This window comes from Babylonia areolata, chromosome 2 (assembly GCF_041734735.1).
Source record: "Babylonia areolata isolate BAREFJ2019XMU chromosome 2, ASM4173473v1, whole genome shotgun sequence".
In the NCBI taxonomy this organism is placed as follows: Eukaryota; Metazoa; Mollusca; class Gastropoda; order Neogastropoda; family Buccinidae; genus Babylonia; species Babylonia areolata.
Genome location: NC_134877.1, coordinates 64,411,054 through 64,438,592, shown reverse-complemented (window position 1 = coordinate 64,438,592; position 27,539 = coordinate 64,411,054). Strand labels below are relative to the sequence as shown.

The 27,539-nt window shown below is 40.5% G+C and overlaps 1 protein-coding gene across 7 annotated transcripts in view; it reads left to right on the top strand.

Moving 5' to 3' along the window:
- The first annotated feature begins 6,145 nt into the window (after positions 1 to 6,145).
- The window catches only part of LOC143276139 (uncharacterized), a 54,707-nt gene continuing 33,313 nt past the window's right edge, over positions 6,146 to 27,539 (top strand). Inside the window, exons 1-7 of one of the 7 annotated variants that reach the window (XM_076580556.1) lie at positions 6,146 to 6,644; positions 8,879 to 9,287; positions 10,274 to 10,346; positions 13,568 to 14,120; positions 17,681 to 17,737; positions 25,632 to 25,671; positions 26,822 to 26,939. In XM_076580556.1, coding sequence (XP_076436671.1) covers positions 8,911 to 9,287; positions 10,274 to 10,346; positions 13,568 to 14,120; positions 17,681 to 17,737; positions 25,632 to 25,671; positions 26,822 to 26,939 — 1,218 coding nt within the window. In that variant the 5' untranslated portion in view covers positions 6,146 to 6,644; positions 8,879 to 8,910. The remainder of the gene's footprint in view (positions 6,645 to 8,878; positions 9,288 to 10,273; positions 10,347 to 13,567; positions 14,121 to 17,680; positions 17,738 to 25,631; positions 25,672 to 26,821; positions 26,940 to 27,539) is intronic. The other 6 variants (XM_076580570.1, XM_076580564.1, XM_076580577.1 and 3 more) reach the window with 6 other exon arrangements.

Genomic DNA, 27,539 nt, shown 5'->3' with positions numbered 1-27,539 from the left:
AGAATGACTCCATGGAATAAATTTCGGGGTGGGGTCATTTCGGGGCTTGACACCGGGCAAGTTATCCACCAACCAATCACTCAATACCATGATACAATACAGCTTTATTAGTCAGACTAGAAATTAACTGACCCATTTATATACTTTCTTTTGGATCTGGGTTCATACGTCGCAGGAGCTAATACTTCGGGCAATTTGTCGCTACAGAAACTGAACTGTACTGTTACTGACATGGTATCACTTCTCGCTTGTCCTGGTAAGGGCGGAAAGCCGACGCCTATACAGGCAACTGTACAATGCATGCTGAAAATTAGAAGAAAAAATTATTGCGTTGGACCCGCTTGACTGGGGAGAAACTGGGGTCCAGCGACACTGAGGAGTTCTTGCGACGGACTGAACAGTTTATCAATGCAACAAACCTGACAATATAGCATGGCAACTGGAACGTTGAAGAAGCAACGAAACAATGCAAGAAAGGAAAGGTGCGTGGATTGGGGAGTTAGTTTGCTTTAGCCCTTACAGATCTGTCAGCCACTGATGCAGACATAAGTACGGCAGCCTCGGACCCAGCCTGGCCGATCTCATCATCACCATGCTGGTTTCATTTAATAACGGTTTTGACAGTCTGTGCAGGCTGCTGCTCTGTTGTGCACTCTGAGACTTTGTAGTCCCGGGAGGTGTTTATAGGCTGGCGTGCAGTGATGTTTGGTTGTTTTAGAGTCTGTAAACATTGTGCTGGGACTGACGAACTATTCACTGAGCTTCTGTTGCTTGTAGTAATCCTGTGTAACGTCATATAATGACCCCCCTCTCTGAATTACTCCCGGGAGTAGTTTTCTTGCTTGTCACATTCACACACACCACACACACACACACACACATATATATATATATATATACTTTTTTTTTCTTTCTTCTTCTTTATTTCATCTTTGAGGTACAGTTGTTCTCATAGAAACATAGGGAATCTTCCCGTTAGTGATCCTATACTACAATAATTATTCATTGTAATGCAGAAGACATATTTTTCTATTATGTTGGACGCATACGTAAATACCTTGAACTAAACCAAGACAAACGCAAATAAGCGACATGTCACATACGGTATAAAAGACGCAGACACACACACCACACCCGCACACAGACACACACACACACACCACACGTGCGTGCGCGCGCGCACACACACAAACACACACACACACACACACACACAGGTCACAGATCTACTCCCTGGAGTAGTTCTGACTGTACACAAAATACTTCCTTTGACTCCGTGGAACAATTCCATAATCTTAGACCCCTCCATTTGTGTCACCAGCATAGTTACGGACGCTACATTTAGTGCGTGTTATCTGCACTTGTGTATGTACGTATGCGCGAATGCACGTGCGCGTTCGTGTCAGTGTACGTGAATGCACGTCGCGCAAGCTTATGTTTGTATGCGTGCATTTTTTTTTTTTTTTTTTTTTTTTACCCGCGAGTGTGCGTGTTTGTGTCAGTGCACGCGTATGTGTGCCGAGTGCACGTGCGTGTGTGTGTTTATTTCTGTGGCGCCACTGGACTCGAGGGGAGGAGGCGGGAGGGCGGTACTTCTGACTCAAGGCAGAACAGATCCCCTATATTCGAGAACTACACCCCTGGGAGTAGTTCCATTTTGAAGAAAATTAAATTGTCACAATACCTAAGACCTATTCCCTGACATAAGGGGGGTGTTACTGCAACAGTTCAGATCAACCCAAATGAGTAGTTCTTGGCATGTCTCAGAAGTACTCTCGGGACTAGTTCTTCTACAAATAGGGAATACATAGATCTGTCTTAATTCAAAATAATTCCCATGTAAAATCTAACAAAAAGCCGTAAAGGTAAGTGTGTCTACGTCAACTTTCTATGAGTAATTCATTATCAGGGGAGTCCATTAGTTTGTAATCCCAGGAGAGTATATATGTTGTTTCGTCTTATATACTTCCGCGGGGAGTGGCACACTTCTATGGAGAGAGTCATTGTATGACGTTACACATTTTTTGGTGGATCTGCCAGTATATATGTTCTTTGTTCCTTATCTGTTGCCTGTTGTCCATTCGTTCTTTCCGACGTATTGTATTTGCGTGTTCTTTGGGGATGCTTTGACTTGTACATTGGCTGAAAGGTCAGGCGTCAATATCGCCTTGTTGAGAGAGCGTGCAGGTTACTGAGGAAATAAAAGGACACGCAAATAGCTGTGTTGATGTGAGAGTTTCAGAACTGAGGTTTGTTCAGTGTGATGAAGAACGAATGAAGGAGAGCCTGGTCCTTGTCAGTCTGGTGCTCAAGTTGTGTTTGTGTCTGTGATCGTGTGATGGTCTGAATGAAGGGTCGTGAGGGCATAGTGTGGCTGCCTTTGACACACGTCTTAACTGGAAGGTTTAGACAGCTAGCCTGGCGTGAGAGACTCCGTTTTCGTACTATTGCCTGTTAAGGTGGGTGAAGAACTGAATACAAAGCAAACAACAGTAATCATTGTCAATACCACCATCACCAATCATCAGCAACACACACACACACACACACACACACACACACTGATATATATATATATATATAGAGAGAGAGAGAATGTGAGAAGACGCTGAAATAAAGAACGAACACACACACTTGCGCACGCATGCTTGCATGCATTCACATACACGTACACATATGCATGTACTCACGCGTGTAGATTTAAAATTCACAATAACCTAGGGCCCCTATTCATTTCTGGCATCGCTATCTTCAGCAATGCCCGCATATTTCACAATAAAATTATTCAGTACAGTGGCAGTGTTAACAACGATCTGTTTTCAACGTACGAACGTGCGTTTCCTACCTGTTGAAAAGAGCAGTCGATTTCAGTCATTCGCCGCTCCTGCGCTTCAAGTTGTCCAACGTGTTATGTGCTGTTATAACTTTCTTGATCAAAATGTGATTAACTCACTAAGTACGGCCATTCCTCTCTTCTCCTCTACACAGACCCCTCGGATGTCCAGTGGGTGTCTGAATGACCCAACCTTTAGCTTCCGTCGTCAGAATTGTGGTATTCTCTGTCAACATTCACCTCTTCAGTATAAGAGCCTTCCGCTTGCAATATTTTGATGATGGTAATTGGGGTGAAACGCTGTTAACGTCGTCCCTTTCGCCGTTCGTATGGAGAGAGTTAAACCAATATCAGTTAATAGCAGTCGTGCTGGCGCATGTCACAAATGGCACCTGTGTTATTCGAAATCACACCGGTGTAGCAGCCTATTCGTATGTACCTCCGTTGGTTTTTAGCCCGGGTCAAATCTGGCAAGTCAAAATTAACACGGGGTCTGTGTAGACTAACCTGGGATCATTAACCCGCCGGGATAAACTTCAACTAGTCATAACTTACCCCCGGCTCCCCTCCTAGTAGGATTGTACCCCCGTCACTTTGAAATGACGCCTGGGGGTGGACCTGATTTGGCCCACTTACAATCAGTACAACACCCGCATGTTCACTTCTGGTAAGTTGTAATGGAGAGGGAAGCATGGGGGGTTGGGTGGGGAGGGACGGTTAGGGGAGTAATTTGAGGCTGCTATACCGGGCCGGCTTATCGCGTAGGAATGATTCAATTTTGCCTCGATGCAATATGTAATATAGAGGCACCAGTAATTTCCATGTCATGATTTGCTGACGCTCTCACCAGTTTCTCGTCAACACCCTAAAAAGTCTGCACAAGGATTGAGGTGACATTATACAGAAGGCATGAGAAATCAATAGGACTGCATGGAACACGGAGACATGCAGGCGAAAAGATCTCTTGTATACTAACCAAAGGACAGAGGAATTTAAGATCTGGCGAGCATGCTGTCACAGAGAGAGATAGAGAGAAAGGTTAAATACCCCAAAGACAGCCAACACTGGTTCATTTTTAAAAAATTTGCATTATATCTTTTATATTTTTTTCCACATAGCAGGATGCAAATATTCAATACCAGGCACACAATAAGTTAAACGAAACGATATGACATGAAACAGTATTATATGAAAGGAGAGACTGATCGAGTCGGAAGAGGCATATACATTCTTTGTTGGCCTTTGCAGGTTTGACACAATGAAAGAAAAATGTAAATCGATCCAATTTTAGATATAAAATACATGCATTATAGAAACAATTGCAAATTAAGTGAATGATTATAAACACAGGAGAAATCACTGAGAAAGACGGACAAATGTAAAAACAGACAGACAGAGTCGTGGACATATCAAGTTACAAATCAATGATACACGAACACTGACGCGCCAACAGAAAGGAAGATATTCCAAGCTATGGAAGTCTGCACAAGACAAAAATATTACTTCTGAGTTGGGTGGATGCATGCAAATGATCTGTAAAAACAAAATCTAACGATTTTGGCCAGTCAGAACTAGGTGAATAAACCTGAAGAAAGGAAAGCAACTGACTGTAATATTAACATTATATAATATGTATATATGTATTTATACTTCTTTCCCCCCCCCCCCCTTTTTTTTTTTAAACATTCTATTCAACGAAAATTGTTGATAATCCGATAGATGTACCTGCAGAACAACAGTATGATGTGTGTGTGTGTGTGTGTGTGTGTGTGTGTGTGTGTGTGTGTGTGTGTGTGTGTATATATATATATATATAATTTTTTTTTTAATAATTTTTTCCCCTACGGCATTACGTGTAAATCAAGTATAGTAGTTCTGCCGAGTCTGACAAGAAGTAAATGAAATTCTTTTTGATCTCTTACTTTAATATGTACATACGAACTTACAAATCAGGTATGTATCCATGTCCGTAGGTATATTCAGCATAGACAAAAAAGAGGGGGGGGGGGGATCCCCCCCCCCCCCCCCCCACAAAAAAAAAGCTGGGTTTTCGGTAAAAGCATTTGCAGATAAGCTACCTTTTCATAGTTTCAGGAACCATGATCATTCCAGTTTTGTCGTGCTTGTCATCAGTCTGTATCAATCGTGGGTGAAAAGTAAAGACAAAAGCATTAGCCTACTCAGATCATTGTTCAGTCTGTCATTTATGCCTTCTCAGTTCAACTCCCCGATTCGTTTATTTATTTACTTATTTATTTACTGTAAGCGTATCTATTATTTATTCACCTTTTTTTTCTCAAGGCCTGACTAAGCGCGTTGGGTTACGCTGCTGGTCAGGCATCTGCTTGGCAGATGTGGTGTAGCGTATATGGATTTGTCCGAACGCAGTGACGCCTCCTTGAGCTACTGAAACTGAAACTGAAACTGTGACAAAACCATACAATTAATTCCATAGATACATACTGTGTCGCCTCCTGAAGTTCTGACAACAGAACTGCAGCGTCCTGAAATAAATTTATGCTCAGTGGTTAAAAATCCGACGCGGTTTCATAGCGAAGGCTAACAACTTAGTCAGTGGGCACAAATGATGCGCGGTTCCTCTAATTACCCTGTCAGAGAAGACGTTTTTACAATTTTTCAAAAGCCATATACATCTGGACCTCGTCAGAAAATCCTGCCAGTGTTATGAAAGCGGAGATAGTGCATGGACACGACAGGCAATCAACTGACTACTGTTTCGCGGCCTAAAGGACAGGGGTAACACACGGATACTGCGAAAAACACTCAAACTGCCTACGCCGAAGATGAAAAGATATATGTTAGCGAATAGCTATCTGCATGGAAACAACCCCCCACCCCTCTTTTTTTTTCTTTTAAATAATTATTTTGACCGCAACAACAATGAATCTTTGAGGACTGACTGCTGCTCAGTCGGTTACACAGTACAACTCCATGGAAAAAAACCGCATTAATGTAACTGCAGGAAACTGCATGTGTATGTCATTCAAACCCCATTATGACCCTTTTTACCTGATGAAATAGTCACACTCACAGCATCATTTGTAAACAATTTCATGAATCGACTGAACCATCATTGGAGAGATTTGCCTTCCCTGCTGCAGCTGTACTTAGATATTTTGGTAGTGTCTTTGGCAAATCCCAAGATGATGACCCTAAGGCCTGTATGCACGTCGCCATAGTTTTATATGAATGCCTTTTAAATCAGGGGAAAATAACAACTTTAATTAGCTTTTTGCCCCCCTCACCCATCCCCCCAAAAAAGTCAAATCACGGCACAGTCCGGTTCATCTCCCTCACGAAATCGACTTACTTGCAGTCAGTAAGCTTTAATTCACGGTGTGTTTCTTGAATCTTCCATTTGAGTAAAATAATGATTAACTGGTCTTTGATTAACTAGGATATGCCAACTGAGAGATGGAGAGTTTAGGTGAAAGCGTAGAAAGCTTTCCATCTGTTTTTGTCAGTCATATACATCAGTGCACATCCAAACAGTTCAACGTAACATCGCTAAATTATGATAAAATTTATATTCAGACATGGGGAGAGTGAGTGAGAGAAAGAGATACAGATATAAAGACAGGGATAATGAAATGAAAAAGAAACAAAAAACAAAAATCGAAACAAATGAATCTGAAAACCCCGAGGATATCGATCTCAAACTGTATGTTCCAGTATTGTCGAGAGGGAAAGTACTGCTTACCCAATGATATACTTTCAGGGAGTAAGCTCCCCTATACCATGCCATCTTCTGGATAAAAGTCCCAGTAAAATATCGTCTGGAATTCATACGGTAATCTTGTTTGTAAATTTTATACAAGTAAAGTATTTTTCTGTAATCTGCACTGCCTATGTAATTCCAATTGTTGACAAAGTGGATGAAGTATATACTAGTATAGATTTGATCCAAACTCCGAACTAGTCTGAAAACGTCGAGGAATCCATCACCTTTGCCTTTCGTTAATGTCATCCTTCAATCTGGTCATTGACAACGAAAACGTAGATTATTATATATATACATTTTTATCAGTAATGATTGAACGACAATCGAAATCACTGGACCCTTATTTTTAATTGTGAAGTGATCCGTCATTTTATAAATAGACCATGTTTTGTGGTCGAACTTCACATGGAATAGTTCACCCATTCATGTCCGTTTCAGACACTTCTCAGTTGTCGGACACCTGTGCAACTTCCTAAGTTCTGAGTCACTCACTGCAGTCACAATGCAGGAAAGTGAGAAACACTGATTGCTGAAATAATTGTTGTAGTTTGTTTTAAGCGTTATGTTTTCTGCAAGACTGAATTTGGGTTTGATTATATACAGCCTCGTATTTCATTTTTGTTTATGATTCAAATGATAATATTACTGATAATGATACGGACAATATTAGTAATGATGATGCAAATGATGATGATATTGATGATGATGTGGCAATAATAATAGTACTACAAGTAGTACGAGTAACGATAATGATAACAGTAACAATGATAATCATAACAATGATAACTAAAACATTGATGATAATCATGATGATGATGATGATGATAATATAATAATAATAATAATAATGATGATGATGATTATAACAATAATGATATGAATATTATCAGTCATATTTTACTAAATTATTTAATGGATTTACACAACATTTCTCTGAACAATTTAACCAAATAATTTTGAAAGTAGGGAGGAGTTGGGGCAGTATTTCTTTTCTTTTCTTTTTTTAACACTTTTTGCTGGTAATTTTTTAAGTATTACTGTATGATACTCAGCCCTTACATTTGACTATGACCATCAGAACAGCAGAGGAGGCAACTGCTTGCTGTCCCAGCTATCTGGACTTGGAGCTATAATTTGATTATAGTGGAGAGTGTTTTGCTCAAGTTACACCCCCACTCTCTTGGCGGAGGGCTATAGGATAGTCGGCATTGGGATGTTTACCAAAAGCCAACTAGCCCCCCAAGGCTGCAGTACTAGGAGCCAGTGCAATTTTGCCTCTTTAGATGACAGATTTAACCCCTTCACCAGCAAGACAGCTGTCAGGAACTCTTCACTACCAGTATGAAAAATATGTATATATATACACACACACACACTGTCATTTAAGCAGTACTTAGAATTATGTGATATTTATCAAGGAACATTTTAACAATACATGACTGCAATTATAATCCTATACTCACTAACACCTACAAAATATCTTTGGCTTAATGCCATTTGTCAGTGCTTTGAAAAGTATGTAAAGATCTACTTTTTGCCAAGCAGTATCATTTTGTAATATCTTCTTTAAAAAAAAATGTTTCTGTAGAACTCCATAGTTTATTAATGGGATGGGTCATGTAGTCAGTTGTCATGCAGGTGAAACTTTTCAAACAGAATAATTCATGAAGAAGACTATTTTTGTTTCTGTTAAACAGTTAAGATATTTCAAAAACTTTCTTATGTATCATAAAATGAAATTATTGAAACAGCAGGATTGGGGGATGAGTGTTTACAGATGGGAAAAAAGGTCTAAAAAAAAAAAAGAAAAGAAAAGAAAAAGAACATTCAATGCAACACTTGTATTGATGATCAGCAAATAAAACATCAGGGGTACAAATATGATTTCCTGTAAAGAATTAAGGGGACAGCTAGTTAAGACTTCTCATTAATGATAATTTTAATATCAACATTGCTGTGGACTGTGGTTTGATTGCACACACACACACACACACACACACACACACACACACACTGATACACAGATGTTTGGACTTGTCTATATAGAGCAAAAACTACACTGAATCATATACAGAGACATACTAATAAATCGAAGCGCTTTCACGCCAGTCATTCACACACATGTATAACACTGAATCTGAAGGATGAAAGACAAAACATGAATTTATGCAAATAGAAAGCTAAAGACAGTGTAGACCAGAAAAGATACATAACCAAACTGTTCTGAATACCTTTTCCACTCTCTGTTGACTGCTGATGTTTGTCACACTTGTTACTGACAGAACCTGTTTTTTGGTGGGCAGGCATGGTGGTGTCCTGATGGTCACACACCATAATGGAGGAAGATCAAGGCCGAGCATCGCCCCCTCTCCCAAGCCGAGGAGCCTACAACATAGATTTTGATGCCTTAGATGATAGTTTTAACCCCTTCTCCAGTAAGACAGCTGTCAGGAACTCTCCACCACCAGTACGAAAAACGCCTGTCAATGTGGCAGAAAGTTTGTCAGAAAGTGGAGGAGGGGATGATCTTCAGGTTAGCAGTGGCACTCTTAAAGAACCGAGTGAAACTCCTAAAAAGAAGAAGACAAAGTCATCAAAACGGGCATCAGCTGTGATTGAAGGGGAAGACAATGACAATGCTGCCAGTGTTACAGGCGCTGGGGAGGGACTCCAGGATCCTCCTGCTGCTGATGTTCACGATAAACCTGTCAAGTAAGAACAAACACTGTCAGTTCATCTTCTAAAGGAACTGTACTAATCTTTATATAAGTTACTCATCGTGACCTAACAGCCTGTGTCATCATCTTGTTGCATTCTCTTGTTCTGGGAGGAGGAAGGTGGCAGAATGGTTAAGACGCTCAGCTGCCAATACAGAGAGTCCGTGAGGGTGTGGGTTCGAATCCCGCTCTCGCCCTTTCTCCTAAGTTTGACTGGAAAATCAAACTGAGCGTCTAGTCTTTCGGATGAGACGATAAACCGAGGTCCCGTGTGCAGCACGCACTTGGCGCACTGAAAAAGAACCCATGGCAACGAGAGTGTTGTCCTCTGGCGAAATTACGTAAAATGAAATCCACTTTCATAGGTACACAAATATGTAAGCATGCACTCAAGGCCTGACTAAGCGCGTTGGGTTATGCTGCTGGTCAGGCATCTGCTCAACAGATGTGGTGTAGCGTGTATGGATTTGTCCGAACGCAGTGACGCCTCCTTGAGAAAGTGAAACTGAAACTGAAAACTGTTCTGCAGCATGTTCCTGATGGACTGCAAGACTTTTTACAGGACTTCAACTGTTTTAACTTGTGAAATAAGAAAATAAATCCCATGTCTTGAAGGATTGCAGAATTTGATAAATATTCTGTTTACCTAATGATGATGAATGAAAATATCATAATCGTGCTGTAGATATCCAGTTTGGTTCAATAACTTTAATGGCGGATTACAACTGTATGCTTCCATTGATAAAAGATTTTTTATCTGGTATCAGCCAAATCTGGATTTAGCTTTGGAACCATAGTAAAGACAGTACTTGTCTGTCACATGACCACAATGGCTGGTAACTAGTTGACATGTTTCTGATTCAGTGCTTCATGTCCATGGTCTGTGATATTTGTGCTGTTTGTTGGTTTGTTTTTTGTTTGTTACAGGATATATGTGTAAACTATGTAGTATTGACCGTAAATGTGGTTTCCATTGTGCAGAACAAAAAAAGTTGTGAAGAAGCCCAAGTCGAGGCCTGTGTCCAAGAACCTTGAGCAGAAATCAGATGGACAGGTACACTTGTTTTCTGCTACCCTTTCATGTGTAAAATTTGTGATTTGATTTCATGTTAACATTTATTAGTGAAATAAGTTCTTACTTTTGTGTTTTGTTTGTCATCCCACTTACACCTACCCCCTGCCATCACACACACACATACGTATACACCCTCTTGAAAAAAAAAGAAAAAAGAAAATGTAAAACAGCATTTAAGTCCCAAACTGCTGAAAAGAGTTTCTCGCATTCTACTGAACTGTTGAGTGATGTCACTTTACAAGAGAAATATTGCAGTTCTGGTTCACATGTTGCAGAGTAGGATTACACACAATGACACATGAATAAGGTTGTCATGTACATTACATGCTTTTCAGCTAGAAGCTGCTGTTTTCTTCTCTGCTTTGGATCCTTGAGAGAAAAATGTGGCTTGCAGCTTATTTTAGGATATTTCCTCTGTTTTGAATTATGCTATTGGAAAAAAGTCTTCTCCTTTCAATGGACTATGGTTTATGTGTCAGTTTTGTTCATCTTTAAACACTCAAACAAACTTAAAACTCACTGAGCCCATAGCAAATAAGGTTGGAGTTGGAGAAGAAAACAGAAACAAAAGACACCTTCCATGGACAGTGTGACTAACATCCATTGACTGAGACTGTATTTAGTATGGAAAGTGATAAACGGAGCAGTTTCAGTGCTGTTGATAAGACAGTTATGAATGCACCTGCTTATGAACAGATGTCAGCATGCCAGTTTTCTGTATTTCTGTTGCACAGATCTTAATATAAAGTTTTTTATTTCCGCTGTAAATGCCAACAGTATTATTGTCCATCTCTGCTAATATGTTGCGCATGGCTGCTTGTGCTGCCAGTTCAATTCAACACAGCCATTTCACCCACTCTAGGAAGACATTGTTGGGAATGGTTTGAGGGCAAAACTGATGCAGAAGTGAAGCTACTCATAGAAGAAAACAGTAAAGAAGAGGACATCATCATATACACAGATGGCTCAGTCACCAAAGACCAATCCAGTTGGGGATTCACTGAAAAACAAAATGGAAAACAATTAGGGAAGAGAATGCTGCCTACAAACTAACAAAGTCACAACCTCCAGCTTAACGATAGAAATTGAAGCTGTGACACATGCTCTCCAGTGGCTATCACCTATCCATATGCCTGGAAACCAACATGCCATGATTCTAACTGACTCATTGAACCTCATAAAGAAAATTGAAAGCAGAATGGGAAGCCCAGAGTGGCATGAGGCAATGCGCAATTTTCAGATAAAAAAAAACTTACATGGTCATACTGCCTGAGACATGCAGGTGTTAAGGGAAATGAGCAAGCTGACAGACTTGCTGGTAATGCAACAACAATGAGCGGCCTACATCTAGGAAAATCGGAAATCCTCAGAAAAGTCAAAGAATACCAAAAAGAACAGGTACAAGGCCATCACACCATTGATCACCTCAAAGAAATAAAGGTAGAGAGAGGGAGCGGCTGTAAGTCAAGCATGAAAGGTAGAACATGATGCTTTGCAAATCAGACGAATATTGGTATCATTTCTAAACCAGCATTGCACAAATTTCTTCAAAATGGAACAGAGTCTCTGTGGGCTTTTCCAAATACAACAAACTGAGCAACATACTAGACGCCACGTTCCTGGCATCAGAGATCTTTTCCCACCCCTCTTGCGGCCAGTCAGTGGCAGCCTCTGTATGTGTGTGTGTGTGTGTGTGTCTGGGTGTGTGTGTGTCTGGGTGTTTGTGTGCGTGTGTGCATGTGTGAGTGTGTGAGTGTACACATGTGTCAGGAGAACTCTGTGCACATGGGTGTATGTGTGTGTGTGTGTGTGTAGAGGATGAGGTATGTGTGTGTATGCATGTCTGTACTGTGGGAGCAATAGAATATTGGAAAGTGTGGGTGTGCATATATATTTGTATATGTGTGTGGGGGGGCGGGGATATGGGCGTATGTGTGTGTGATTGTATAAGTAAGTGTGTGTGTGTGTGTGTGTGTGTATGTGTGTGTGTGTGCCGTGGAAGCTGCGATACGTAGCCTAGGAATGAGTGTGGGGAGGACGGGTGGGAGGGGGGTCTGGGGGGGATGCAGTGTAATTTGGGAGAGTATGTGTGTGTGTGTGTTTGTGTGTGTGTGTGTGTGTGTCGGGGCTCGTGTACGTTTATGTGTATTTGTTTGTGCTTTCATATCTGTGTAAACTGCATGTTTGTTGCGTATCTGTTATGCATGTGTGTGTGTGTGAATGTGTGTCTGCATGTTATACATTTATTTGCTTATATATATATCATCATTATTGTCTTTTTATTTTCTTTTTATTCATTGTTATTACTATTATTATTATCATTATTATTATTATTATCTCTTTTTTTTTTCTTTTTTTTTCCTTAAGGCCTAAGTAGCGTGTCTGGTCACGCTGCTGGTCAGGCATCTGCTTGGCAGATGTGGTGTAGTATATATGGATTTGTCCAAATGCAGTGATGCTTCCTTGAGCTGCTGATACTGATACTGCTGCCAGTACTGTTCCTCTTCTCTTATAGTCCAACTCAGTTTTGGTTGAAAGACATTCCTCACCTCATCACACATACACATGCACTTTCTATCTCCCTCCCTTCCCCTTGCGTGCGCACGCGCGCACACACACACACACACACACACACACATGCTTGCATGTGTGTGCACAGGTAAGAACACATACACTTTGACATATCCCTTCCCCAGGTGTTAGGATGCTGCTGCTTCATTGTAATCTTTGCAAGGATCGGTTGTCCTGTCATTCTGGAAATCCATTTGGCTTCTGTTTGTAAGAGTGTGTAAACCTGTGGTCTTGTTGTTGCATTTGCCATTGTATTTGTTTTTTTCAGCTTGACAAATGGATAGGGCTAATTTTCATCATGATCATTTGGTATACTATAACAGACCTAACACATTGCTTTTCACAGAATAACAATTGCTGCTTTATTTGAAAACATAGATATAGAGAATTGAAATCTAGCATTGCTTTTCTTTGAATGAGAATTGATGTTTTGATTGTGACATACATTGTTTTAGTATCTTGTACAAAGTATCACTGTCTCTATTGTTTTAGTATCTTGTACAAAGTATCTCTCTCTCTCTATCCATCTCAGAATAAATTACACATTAAAAGAGAAGTAAAGTCATTTACACTATTTGTCAACTGATAGTGATACCAGTATTAAATGACATGATCGGATTATGTTTCAGGCTACACCAGAAAAAGCACACCACACTGATGAGCTGTCAGAAAGCATAACATCAGCAGCACCGGCTGAGGAAAGCAGTGTCAGCACACCTCAAGACAGCAGTATTCATGAAGACACAGCTACGAAACCACACCCTGAGAAACCACAAGAACAAAACCAAGAACAACTGGAAAACTCCCATCAAAGGTCCCAGGAAACTCTGTCAGCAGATGATGCCAGCTTTCCACAACCTGACAGACTGGACGACCCACACATTGATGGGCCTGCACTGCAGACAAACCAGGCTGAACAGCACAGAGAGAAAAGCCCTCAAGAGGAGACAGGTTCAGTGGAGACTCTGGCACCTCCTGAACACACGCCACCTCCTGCAGAGAAAAGCCGGCGTCACAAAGAGAAATCCTCCTCTCCAGCGGTTGGGGAGGATGGAGAGGAGATCACTCCTCGGAAAGAGCGAAGTGGGAAAGTGAAGAAGACCAAGACCAAGGTGAAGAAGAGCAAACACTCTGCCGTGGAAGGGGAGACAGTGGACAGTGTGGATGCAGCTCCAGAGAAAGGTGAGTGTGCTGTGGGGAATGGTTCAAGGGAGATAAATTAGTTCAGTTGTGGTTAGAGTTACCAGTGCATGGTCGGGGAGTGGAGTTTTGAGTAAACTCATGGCTACACGACTATGCGTATTGTCAGTTGTTGCTGCCACGTAGACTCCACAGGCTCTGTGAATGAGCTGTTCTTCTGCTACTTGCAACATATATCTGTCATGTTTGTTGAATTTACTTCTACTAGTTGTAGATGATGCTCATATAAACTCTTTGTTTATAACTCTGCTACTTAGTGATGCACATATATAAACTCTTTTTAAACTCTGAATTCACCATGCTTACTTGAAAGAATGAAAACAATTCAGAATTTTTGAAAGATAAAATATGTGTTAGAAAAAAAAAGAAAAAAAAGAAATTAACTGGCTCTGCAAAACACAGAAAGGGAAACAAATGATATTTTCCTGCAGTCTGTTATGGCAACGAGCGTTCAAATCCATTCTCCGTCTTTTCACTTCAGCCAGCTCTGAGATGTGAACACAAAACAGAACTGTAATCAAGGATTCCAAAGCAGAGGTATAGAGCTTTAATTGCAGTTGATTGAAAACACACACACATGCATGTACATACATACGCATACATGAATTCACACACACACACACACACACACACACACACACACACACACACACAACACACACACACACAACACACACACACACAATAACTAACTAACTAACTAAGTATAGTTTTTGTTTTCTTACAAATTCATTGTTTTCGCTTCATTACTTCATCATGATTAAGTTTGTCAGATTCCCTATATAAGTTATCTCTTACGGCTAGAAAAAAAATGCGGAATAATATTTTTAAATTTTAAGTTGTGGGATTAATAATATTAGTACTATATTACAATAGTCATGTCTGTGGTTGCACAGGACATATTTCACATTTGTCCATTGAACATTATTTAGATGTGAAACTTTTCTACCAGCATTTTCTTCTTCAAATCACTGGGAAATGGTTATTAAGACTTGTAGTTGTAGACAACAGTAACCTTTTCAAGTGTTGCTTGAATGAAGATTAGATCAGTCAGGGTAAGGAGGCAGATATTATTTGTGTATACGAACTTACTTATGTTAGTTCCCTTTCACCCCTCCCTCCCCCTCCCCCCTCCACCCCTTCTGGAAACACAGTCCATTTATCAACCGTACCACTGTCACTAAAGTATCAGATTGCTGTAAAAGTGTAAGTGCTGAAACTTAAGACTTGAGTGTATGTTATATGAGACTATAATTTCCATTTTGTTTTATATATATATATATATATATATATATATATATATATATATATATATAGTATTGACCTATCTTTTAAACCAGTTGGTATTTCTTGTTAAAGATTTAAAATGCTCTTTAATCTTTTTTCAGTGTTTAGCATTTTCTATTTCTTGACAGTGGTATAACAGCAAAAGGATATATTCTGACAAGTGTAAATCTTTGGTAAAGTTTTGCATAAGGTGTAAAGGTCTTTGTATAAACTGAATACTGTCATGAAAAAAAAAAAGAAAAAAGAAAAGGATGAGACAGCCAGTCATAACAGTGGTGGTATGTCCTTGGATGCTATAAGGTTCAGTTTAAGATATTTGTAGTTGTATTTGTATTTCTTTTTATCACAACAGATTTCTCTGTGTGAAATTCGGGCTGCTCTCCCAAGGAGAGCGCGTCGCTATACTACAGCGCCACCCATTTTTTTGTATTTTTTCCTGCGTGCAGTTTTATTTGTTTTTCCTATAGACGTGGATTTTTCTACAGAATTTTGCCAGGAACAACCCTTTTGTTGCCGTGGATTCTTTTACGTGCGCTAAGTGCGTGCTGCACACGGGACCTCGGTTTATCGTCTCATCCGAATGACTAGCGTCCAGACCACTACTCAAGGTCTAGTGGAGGGGGAGAAAATATCGGCGGCTGAGCCGTGATTCAAACCAGCGCGCTCAGATTCTCTCGCTTCCTAGGCGGACGCGTTACCTCTAGGCCATCACTCCACATAAATATATCTACGGTTGTTTTTTTTGTTGTTGTTTTTTATCAGTGATATTGTTACTGAGATTCTTGAGTTGCTTATCAAACATTGTGCTCATGATACAAGCATGTGTGTGTAATTTATGCCAAGAAATATCACATTACATTCCAGTGAGAAAGTTTCTTCTTTCTTCTTCCTTCGTGGGCTGTAACTCCCGCGTTCACTTGTATGTACACAAGTGGGCTTTTATGTGTATGACCGTTTTTACCCCGCCATGTAGGCAGCCATACTCTGTTTTCGGGGATCATTGAGAAGGTTTAATCATGATCTCAAAACAAAACAAAATCAACTACATATATAGCATTGTTGAGAAAGTTGAAACTATAAAAGTAAATTTCAAGAAGCAAAAATTGAATCGCTGTTGAATAAGTAAATAACCTGGCTTCACTGGTATTAAAGAAAGGTGATGTATTTTATTACTGTTCACAATATAACACTATGGTTTCTTAATCAGGAATTTTCTGTCATATATTTTAGACATATATACCCACACCATAGTTTTCACCCACTTCAAAGGCAGATCCCTTTTCATACTCAACTGAGTAGGACATCCTTTTCCCCCAGTAACATTTTTGTGTGTGTATGTGTATAATGATTTACCTGACAACTTGCGGGCTACTTGTTTAGTTTATCAACAAAATCTAAAGTATTTTTTATTGTGAAGTGATTGTTGTGTCCCACAGTATTCATACAAATGAAATTGTCACATCCTTGTTATGTTTTATTCTTTAGTTTGACAGTCAATAACAGTAAACTAATTTGTTTTGTTGTCTTTGTGTCTGGAATTCAAATGAATGAATGAATCAATGCATAATTCTCAATACTTGAAACAGTCATATTGCATTGGCAGTAGAAACTTAAGAATTGTAAATTAAAAATAGCTTGCTCATTTCAGTAAGATTAATAAGACATACTAATTTTCATCCAGTGTTCTGTTCAGTAAAGCAAAGTCACACATTCACGTTCAGCCAACTATTTTAATTTAACTCATCCCACCATTCATGCAAGCAGCATGCACACACACACACACACACACACACACACACACACACACACACACACACACACAGAGCACCCATATTCTCTCTCTCTTTCTCTCTCTCTCACTCTCTCACACACACACACACACACACACACACACACACACACACACACACTCTCTCTCTCTCTCTCTGTCTGTCTGTCCCTCTCCCTCTCCCTCCCTCCCTCCCTCAGACACTGCACAGTCCTGCCCCAACCCCTTTCATTCTTAACTATATCATGTACTTTGTTGTTTTGCTCACTGCATTAGAGGACATGTATTCTCACAACATGGCCATGTATGCAACCATTCACATATACCGTACCGTGATGAGGAATGTGTGCATTAATATTTCCTGGGGGTCATCTGATTCAGTCTCCTCAGAACATGATACTTAATTCATCACTGTGAATAGTCGCTTTTAAAGATCACATGGCAGATGAGAAATGAAATTTATTTTGAAACATTTTGTTTTGACAAGGGGAGCCTGAACTCTTCTTCAACAAGATGGCGGACACTGAAAGTGCTGAGGAAGAAAGTGGGTGTGCACAAAAAGACATTATAAATGCTTCCATAGAATGGCAGTGAAATGAATTCTCTTGCATGTAAACTCACCCCTCACCTTGCTTTGTTAGACAGCACAGAGATTGTTTTCAGATTTGTGACCCACTCAAACTGATTTGCTGTGGAATTAATGAGTGTCAGGTCTCAAACCACCAGCTCTCCATCCTCTTCCCCTTCCCCTTCCTCCCCATTTACCAGCTTCCACTCACCCACCCCTTTCCCTTCTTTTATTTACCACATATCCCCCCGCCCCCCCAGCCCCTCTCCACTAACCTTAACTTTTAAAGATTCCTTTTGATGCTGTGAACATCAAGCTGATTTGTAACTTATCATCTTTTTCTTTTGAATTTTTCATCATGTATAGATTTATTTTATACGGTGTATGTGTTTGGGTGAATGTGTGGGTGTTACTGTTAATGTGATTGTGTTTCCCTATGAAATTTAATGTTTATATAATCATACAGTATATATTTTCTCCAGTTCAAGACAAGCCATTGCCAAACCAGCCTCTCAGGCACATTGTTCGAAGCTGTGCTTCTGTGTCCCATGTTTTACATGGTATTTTTTATAACATTGCTTTTCCTTGATAGATACTCATGATAGATGTTTTTATTACACAGCATTTCCATGATTTGGAGTTGAACGTATTTTATTTTAGATGGCATCTGGTCTGATCATACACAATCACATGTGTGTGAACATGTATACACATGTACACACAAAACTAAGCCCACAGATACACACACACTCACAGACATACGCACATACATGACTGCTCACATGCACATACATGGAGGTACTTCACATATGTGCGTCTGTGCACACATGCACACACAGTGACAAATACATGTACACATACATGCATGCATGCACATGTACGCAGACACAGACACACTCACAGACACTTTCACACACACACACACACACACACACAGATGACAGCGTAAGTGCTAAGAGCTGCTATCACAAAGCAATGGTTGATAATTTTACAAAAATGTTTATGAATCTGAGGTTAGAGGTCTGTTGAGATGACCTTCAACAAATAGAACCTAAAAGAGCACAGTCACTAAGAGCACAGTCACTGTAGTCTCAAATATTAATAATCTTCCTGTTATCATCCTGGATATGAACATTAGCTTTAAATTGTGTAAGTCTAAGTGCTAGACTTGACAAAATACAGTAAAGTGTACAACAACAAAAACAACAGGAACAACCCAGTAAAGATCTAACTTTTCTTCTTTTTTTTCTTTTTTTTTTGGGGGGGGGGGGGGGGGGGGAGGGACAGGGGGGCACCATGATGATACTATGGCAGTATTTTTAGCTGAGCAGTACAGTCCATTGTGTCATTTATTCAGTACAAATATTACAGTGCAAAATAAACTCAGTACTATAGTCACTATGTTCAGTTAACATAGATACTAAGATAGCTTATACTGTATTGGATAAAATCATTCCCAAGTCAGAACCGATAGAGGAATACATACATACTTGATGTTCCCAGACCAAGCTGATTAGAAGTGTCAGCCATGTGTCACTTACACCCAAGCCTGACATTTGCATGGGAACCATTGTTTGTAGCAACTACCCAGAACACCAATGAATTAACAGGGCCCAGCCCAGAAAGAAAAAAGGCTAGGGTGACTGTAAAGTGAGGAACCAGATCATATGATCACTGCTGTTAAGTTAGCTGTATGAAGGCAGGAATGGACACAGTATCTACTACACAGGGGTATGGTTGCAGAATTTGTTAAAGTGTGGGCGCTACATGTGTGTGTGTGTGTGTGTGTGAGTTTGTGCGTGTGTGCGTACGTGCATACGTGTGTGTGTGTGTGTGTGTGTGTGTTGTGTTGTGTGTAGCATTGTTCACAGAAAAGACACTGCAGGCATAGCCTCCCAACACCACCTGCCTGTATTTCTCTCAAGTCTGTGTGTTGGTTTTCTTGTGTGCGTGTGCATGCGCGCGCGCGCGCGTGTGTGTGTGTGTGTGTGTGTGTACTGTGCTTGAGATAGATCTAGGAATATGGATTGCATAGGTCAGTTTCTTTTCCACAGTGTTTTCACATATTTCTTCACTGCTAAGTGAAATTGATGTGGGGTATTTTGTGTTTTTCATTTTTTGTTGTAACTGCACACATTGCAGTCTTTACATCAAACAATGCATATTCTTTATCACAGCAAGACAGAGCACACTGAAAATAGTGAAATATCTTTGTTTGCTGCACAAACAAAAACTGATAGTGCAAAGTAAACAACAGGTAAAAGTTAAATGGAACGTAAAGAATCCACTATTGTGAAAGAGACTCTTTCTTTCAAACAGAAGCCTTCTATTCTGTTGTTGATTACACCATCTGCTGCAGCATAATACTCCCATTAACAGATTTTCTGTTTGACAAAACCATGTTTTTTTATGAACTTCTCAGTCTTCTAGATTCACTTTCGAAAGAAGTTTCTTGCAATGATCACCTTTTTTCTTTTTTTTTTGTTCAAAGAGTTAAATGGTCCACAAAAAGCTTGAGGTAATCAACAAATTATCAGACAATTTCAGGGATGAAGATGTTTAAGCAAACAAACATATTTTGCAGGAAGACAGAAGTTTTACAGTCATGAGTCAGTACAAGTTTTAGTGAGCAAATCAGAAAGAAAAAAAAACTTTGTTGGCAGGATTGAACAATTTATGACAGTTTTGAGGACAGTGAGGAAAATTCTACTCTGAAACATTGAAGATCACACACCAGATAGCAACAACAACAACAAAAACAGAGCCTTGCACATCTGCATCTACTTACCCCCAGATCTGATCAGCATCAAGTGTAGTATTTTCTGGGCAAGAGGGAATGACTCAGGCCTGAAAGCTGAGCCCTGTATCATGTATGTTTTGCTGGTGAAGGAAGGGCCTTGTACCCAGCAGCAAAAGTTAGAAATGAAGCCGGCAGGCAGCATGCCTGCAACAGCTTTGCCTTCTGTCTGAAAGAAGATTGCAGCTGGGCTGTGTGGGTGTGAGGGTCCTGTAAAGTTCTCCCAGACTGGCCCAGCACCTGTGCTGAGTGTGTCTGTGTGTGGCTGTGGGGAGAGAGATCAGACTGGCTCAGCCCAGCCTCCTCACTGCTGCACCCTTCTCTATACCTCCAGCCCCTGCTACCCACTCCACACCACTGAGGGGCCAGACCAGTGCAGTACAGGCAAGAAGCCCAGTTTGAAGTTGAACCAAAGAGAGTCTGTGCTGGGGCTCTTTGGTTTAGCTCTCAGGGTGGTGTACTGATATGAGTCTGTGTGTGTACACAGAGGAGGGGTGGTGGTGAAAAGTCATTAAAAGCTGATCCTAGGGGTTAAGTCTTGTTCTCACTGTGTGTACATAACCCCCTTTTGAGAGGCTGTCAAGACCACAGCAGGTCACTGTAGGTAAGGACTGTATTGACAGTGGTGGTGAACTTTGTTGAGAAAAAAGGGGGTGAGGCCACTGTGTGTGGTGGGAGTGTGTTTTATGATTTTACCTGACACATCACTGCTATGACGGTTCTTTGGCCACGGGTGTTGATTCAGTGGTCTGTGCACATCTGTTGTGTTGCTTTTGTTTTGGGGGCACTGTGAGCAGGTGGAAAACAAAAGTGTGGTCGTTGGTCATTTGACCTAGGCTGTTGGCCCTGTGATATGTGTGGATTTGTGTAATCCAAAACGGATGATCAGTCGGCTGTGTCTAATCCTCTAGAGGTGCCTGTTTCCACGTTTCATTTCTGGTAAGTGCTGGCAATGTTGGATTTTTAGATTTTATTTTTATTTTTATATACAGCCCTATGAGACATGTTCTGTGAAAAGGAGTGTGGTGAAGGTAGATTAGTACACAGTGGCTGTTGTTGATTTTTTTTGGATAATAGGGTGAAAATGTTGATGTTCCTCCATTCTGTAGAACAGTGAGGCTGAGCATGTTACAATCAGCTTTTTTCTTTCTTTTCTTTTTTCTTTTTCTTTTTTTTGTTGTTGTTGCCAACCTGGTATGACTGTACTTCACAGTATAAGTTTGCTGTGTGTGTGTGTGTGTGTGTGTGTGTGTGTGTGTGTGTGTGTGTGTGTGTGTCTGTCTGTCTGTCTGTCTGACATAGAATAATTATGATGATGATAACAGTTTGTGTATGTGTGCATGTCTGTATCAGTGTATGTGTTCATGCAAGTGAGTGCTGCAGTCATTGACTGACCAAGAATACTTATTAGTTATTTGTGTTTTTTGTCATTGACACAGGTCTGTAAGTTCAACTGGCATGCATACAGTACATAATTTTATACATGTATTCATGTCTAAACAGTAAACTGGTATAAATACAAGCACACACACGCGCACACGCGCTCGCATGCACAAAACACACTAAGCACACGCACACAACACACGCACGCACACAACACATGCACGCACGCGCGCACACACACACACACACACACACACACACACACACACACACACACACACACACACACACACACACATGCCTTGCACATAAACTCTCTCTCTTGGAAGACTGAGGGAGACAAAGTGCAGAACAGTTGAAAAAGAACTGAAGGAGACTAGATAAACAGGGTGGGGGGGGAACTTAGTTGATACAGCACAAGATAGACAGGGCAGCAGTGGTGATCCCTGGTAGCAGCCTTAAATGCCACACAGCATGAAGAGGATTGAATAAAAGAAATATGACATTGTGGTGGAAAGAAAATCTCTCTGTCTGTCTGTCTGTCTGTCTGTCTGTCTGTCTCTCACTCTCACACAGAAAGAAAAACAATTTTGTAATTACTGAAAAACTTGAGTCAGCAGTGATGACCAAAGATTGTAGTAAAGATGACAGTTACTTCTTTTTTTTTTTTCTTTTTTTTTTTCTTTTTTTTTAAAGATGACAAAGCAGTAAGTCTTAGGTTACAGGGATCTATTGAAAGAAAAGGGCAAAGGAAGATAATGGTGAGGTGGTGGGCATTTCTCATGTTTGATGAGAAAACAGGAATAATCAGCATTAGCAAAATGTAGTTTAAATGCTTTTTCTTGAGAAAGAAGAAAGAAATAGGTTGTTGGTGACATGAATAACCGGTGAAATGTGTCTGTTGTTGAAAACTGTGTGTGTGTGTGTGTGTGTGTGTGTGTGTGTGTGTGTGTGTGTGTGTGTGAATGTTTGGTGCTAACTGGTTGCTAGCTGTGTTCAGACATAAAAGTTAAAGCAGGAAACCAATATTATTTTAGATATTGATCATTGTTCACAGACTTATCATAATTATTATGTTTGGCCCACCTGACTGTTAAGGCTGTATATCTGAAAGCTGTGCATAAACTTAATAGTCAGTTTTGTTTGATACCAGTGTCATGAATGTATGAACAGTTTTGTCTGTATATCAGTATAAATTCAGTACTGGCTGGTCACACACAAGGGCTACTACACTACAGTATGTTAAGCACAAGGAGGAAAAACCCAGAATGAGTAATACACAAGATTCTTTTTTTTGGCAAAAAATAAACAATGTTCTTTTGGCAAAAAAGTAAACTGTTACCACTGTTGCTCAAGACCTATCGCACTGAGAAAAAGAAGGGGGAGAAAGTGTCTGAATAACTAAATTATAAAAAGTGCTTACCTCATAATGCAGCTGTCTGAAGTTGGATCGTTGGTTCCTGGCAGCATTTGAAAATAAATCAAGCCGAATTTTGGGGCGTAGATGTATCCCAATGAATAAAACTTTTTTTTCTTTTCCTTTTTCTTTCCTTTCAAGCTTGTCTTGGGAATACACAGGATCTCCTGTCTGAGCTGTGGCACGTGGGAAGGGAAACAGTCCTGCAGTTAAGCTGAGCCATGGGAAGTGGTGACCGATAAGCCCAGCTCTTTGCCTGTACACTGGCACCCAGGTGCTGTGAATAGACCCTTATCACCAGTCTTTTTTACCTTACAGTTGTAGGTACCGCTATCAAAGAGCCTGTTTGCTGCAATTCACTGTGGGGGTAGAAGGGGGTGGGGGTGCTTACGTGAACTCAGTGAACTGGTGGCCATTGGTGTTATTGTCAAGGATATAGTAGTATGCTGTCTTTGTTGGTGGCTTTCAACCAGTCCCCTAATTCCTCTCTTTGACATGCATACATGTACAAACATGTGCTGACGTATTAGAAGACTGAAAGGGGAAAGAGAAAAAAAAAAACAACCTTTTTCAACAGGCTGTGGTGTTGTGTGCTGTGGCAGACTTTGGTTTTCCACGTTGGTGACACTGGCATGGTGCAGTTTGTTGTGTTCTTGAAACCTCTTCAGAATTAAAGTGGCAGGTGGTGTCATACCACACTGCTCACTGAACTGAACAAAAAGGTGCAGCTGATGTTGACAAGGGAGTTTGCTGTCAGTTTTGACTTGGGGTTCAGCTAACTACAGTGTTTTATTTATATCCATGACAAGAATGAATCGTCGAAAAATTGGTAGGTTTTTTCGCTCTAATTATTTTGCAACTTTTTTTTTGTGAGGCAGAACAGGTCAGGTATATTGTCACTACCAGAGTAGTTACATATTTACATGATTTGTTAATGTTTGTGTGGATCATGCTTTAGCTCTGACTGGGGGTTAGTTTTATTTAGTTAATACTCTTTGTGACCTGTGGCAGACAAGGCCACCACTACCGCCTGTCTTGTGCTGTCTCAGTCTTGATTTACTCCAAGTATAGTCATATCTGCTACATGTGTTGGGGTGTCAGCTTCCTTTGGCTGTGTGATCCGGCATAATCCCAGTTTCCTGGCTGGCTTCATTCCTGCCACCCACCGCATTCTGATCTCTGGTTTTGGTTTCTGTGACAAATTGAGTGATTTACTGGATAGAATTGATAGCCCTGTACTTAACCTTTTATGGATTAGAACAACACAAATAACATGAATTCATATAGTCATAGTGCCTATTCTCTAAATAGGGCTCTTGGTGCTTTACACAAATGAGTGAAGATTATCACACACACACACACACACACACACACACACACAAATCATGCACTCGCAATCACACACACACACACATGCGCATACATGCACACACACTTAAACACACACACACACACACACACACACACACACACACACACACACACAAATCATGCACTCGCAATCACACACACACACACATGCGCATACATGCGCACACACTTAAACACACACACACACACACACACACACACACACACACACACACACACACACACACACACACACACACACACACACACACACCTCTTAACCCTGAGAGGCAGTTTGTTCACCCTGTGTCTATCCTGTACCCTTTGATCTGTCTGGGCTTTGGGTGCCCTATCACTGTATCAGGATGGTTAGACTCTGCCAGCATAAATCTCCACATGACACCCCCCCTCCCCCCCCCCCAGGATCCCCCCCCCCCCCCCAGGCGCCCCCAAGCCCCTGCCCAGTCATGTCAAGGTGGCGATCCTTTGGGAGGTCGCTGTGACTGCCATGTGTTGTTTTGTTTTTTTGTTCTTCTTTTGTTTTCATTTGGACTATCTATAAAAGATCATGTGGATTGAATTTCCTTTGTATCTTGTGACACCAAGGCACTTTAGTCTGATTTTCCTCACCCCACCCAGGTGTGAATGGGGTACCTGACTTAATTTGGGGAAGGTAAACTAAAGGGGTAGAAGGAAAGAATTGGGTCCCAACATCCTGTGCCAAGCTGCAGATGCAGTAGATTTGAAATCACTGCCCCAATGGCTGTAAAAGGTTACAGAACATTTAACCTTTAACCTCGGGTGAGAGGTACCAAGGAGCAAAGCCAAAAGCTTCTCTTCTACATTATTACACTTTCAGTGAATGTTAAGTGCACGTATATAAATACACTTGTGCATGTTGTTTTTTTTGCATTGTGTTGCAGATAAAGACAGCAGGAACTCACCAGGAGTCAGCCCTCAGGGGTAAGTCTGACTTATAACTCATCAAATTTACACACATACATGTGCATGCACGCACTAAAATACATGCACACACACACACTCACAAATACACATGTGTGTGTGTATCTGTGTGTGTGCATGTATTTTTGTGTACACATTCACACACACACACACACACACACACACACACACACAAATGCGTGCGCACATGTGCGCACAAGCAATTAAACCCCCATGAAGATGTAACCACACACTAAAATGATGTGAAGAAATTGTGCATGTACATGAAAAAAAGACATGTTTGTATATTTTCTTTTTTTTTCTCTCATTTGTTGTTATTGTATCTCCCCCCCCAACCCCTCTTCCCCTCCCCACCCCCCACCTTTAATTTATTTTTTTATTGGCCAGTGAAGAAAGACATCCATGTGAAGCACTACACACACACACACACAAAATAAAGGAAAAGAAAATAGCACTTCATTAGCTGGATGCACCTGAGGCCACAAAAAAGAAGAGAAAAGAAAAAATCAGTCAGCTGTATTTCTTTCACAAAATAAGGTGGCATAACAAGGGGACCATATCCCTTTTTTCTGTTATTGATCATCTTGTTTCGTGTCAGGTGTTCTCAGTCTGTGTGCTACAGCTTGCAAAGCAACTGGCCAGCCTAAGAAACTCACAACAGAAGCAGCATTATTTTAGGGATAGGCTCTCTAGGCCTGACCAGCACATTTGATTTATGCATCTGTGGGTTTTTTTTATGTGTGTATTGTTTTTTTAAGGTATTTTTAGCACAGACATGGTGAAGTCTATGTGGATCATTGCGCATGCTTTGACACCTTGAAACTGAAATTGAAACCCTTTAGTCAAAGATAGGCATGAATAGAGCTATGCAAATGTGTACATACAAGCACATACCTATGTGTGCACACATGTGAGTGCATGCATGTTTGTTCATCTGCTTTGATGGCAAGAGTTGTTAATTGACCTGTTTGTTGGTTGGTTTTCATACAAGTAAATTGGGCAAGGCACTCTCCACTGTAATCAAATTCTTGCCCAGATAGTTGAGACAGCAGTTTCCTCCTCTACTGTTCTGATGGTCATAGTTGGACACGACTATCTTATATATACAAGTAAATGTTTCCTTTGTTGCCTTTTTTTTATTGAAATACAGAGATGCAGCTGTAGCCCAGGATCCTGCAGCGGATGGTGCCCCAGTGAAATTGAAGCACCCAGCATCACGTGTGTTGGAGCAGCAAGTGCGAGAGGATCCATCACCATCTCCGGCACGGGTGAGGAGGGGCCATAGGACCACACTAGTGCCTTGCCTGTCCCATTCTGTCTGTCATGCTGTTTTCCTCCCCTGTTTTTCTGTGTTTGTTGTTGACATTTTTGTTGATGTCATCTGTCAATGTGTGTTTGTTGTTTACGTTCTTGTTTGATGTCATCTGTCATAGTTTGCCTTGTATGTAGGGCCTGTCTTTCATTTTGTTATATTTCATTGACTTATTTGTTTATTTTGGGTTTTTTTCATTTTGCTAATGTCAATATTTTTTATAGAAGAAACCTAGGGTAGGCTCTCAAGGCCTGAACAGTATCTTGGGTTTATGTATAGGTCAGGCATCTGCGTTTTTTGTTGTCCTTTTTTGTTGTTGTTGTCTTTTTATTACAAAAATCAAATATGGTGTGGGGTATATGGATCAGTCTGCACACTTTAACACCTCCTGTGAAACTGACATTATGTTTGTTGTTATGGTTAGTGTTTTCGTTTTGAGGCCTTGTGATTGTCGTCTTTTTTTCTTTTCTTTCTTTCTCTTTCTTTCCATCATTTTTTTTTTCTTGTCTTTTGATGCTCAAGTCAGAATGTAGGTTGCTTCTGTGTGTGCATGTGT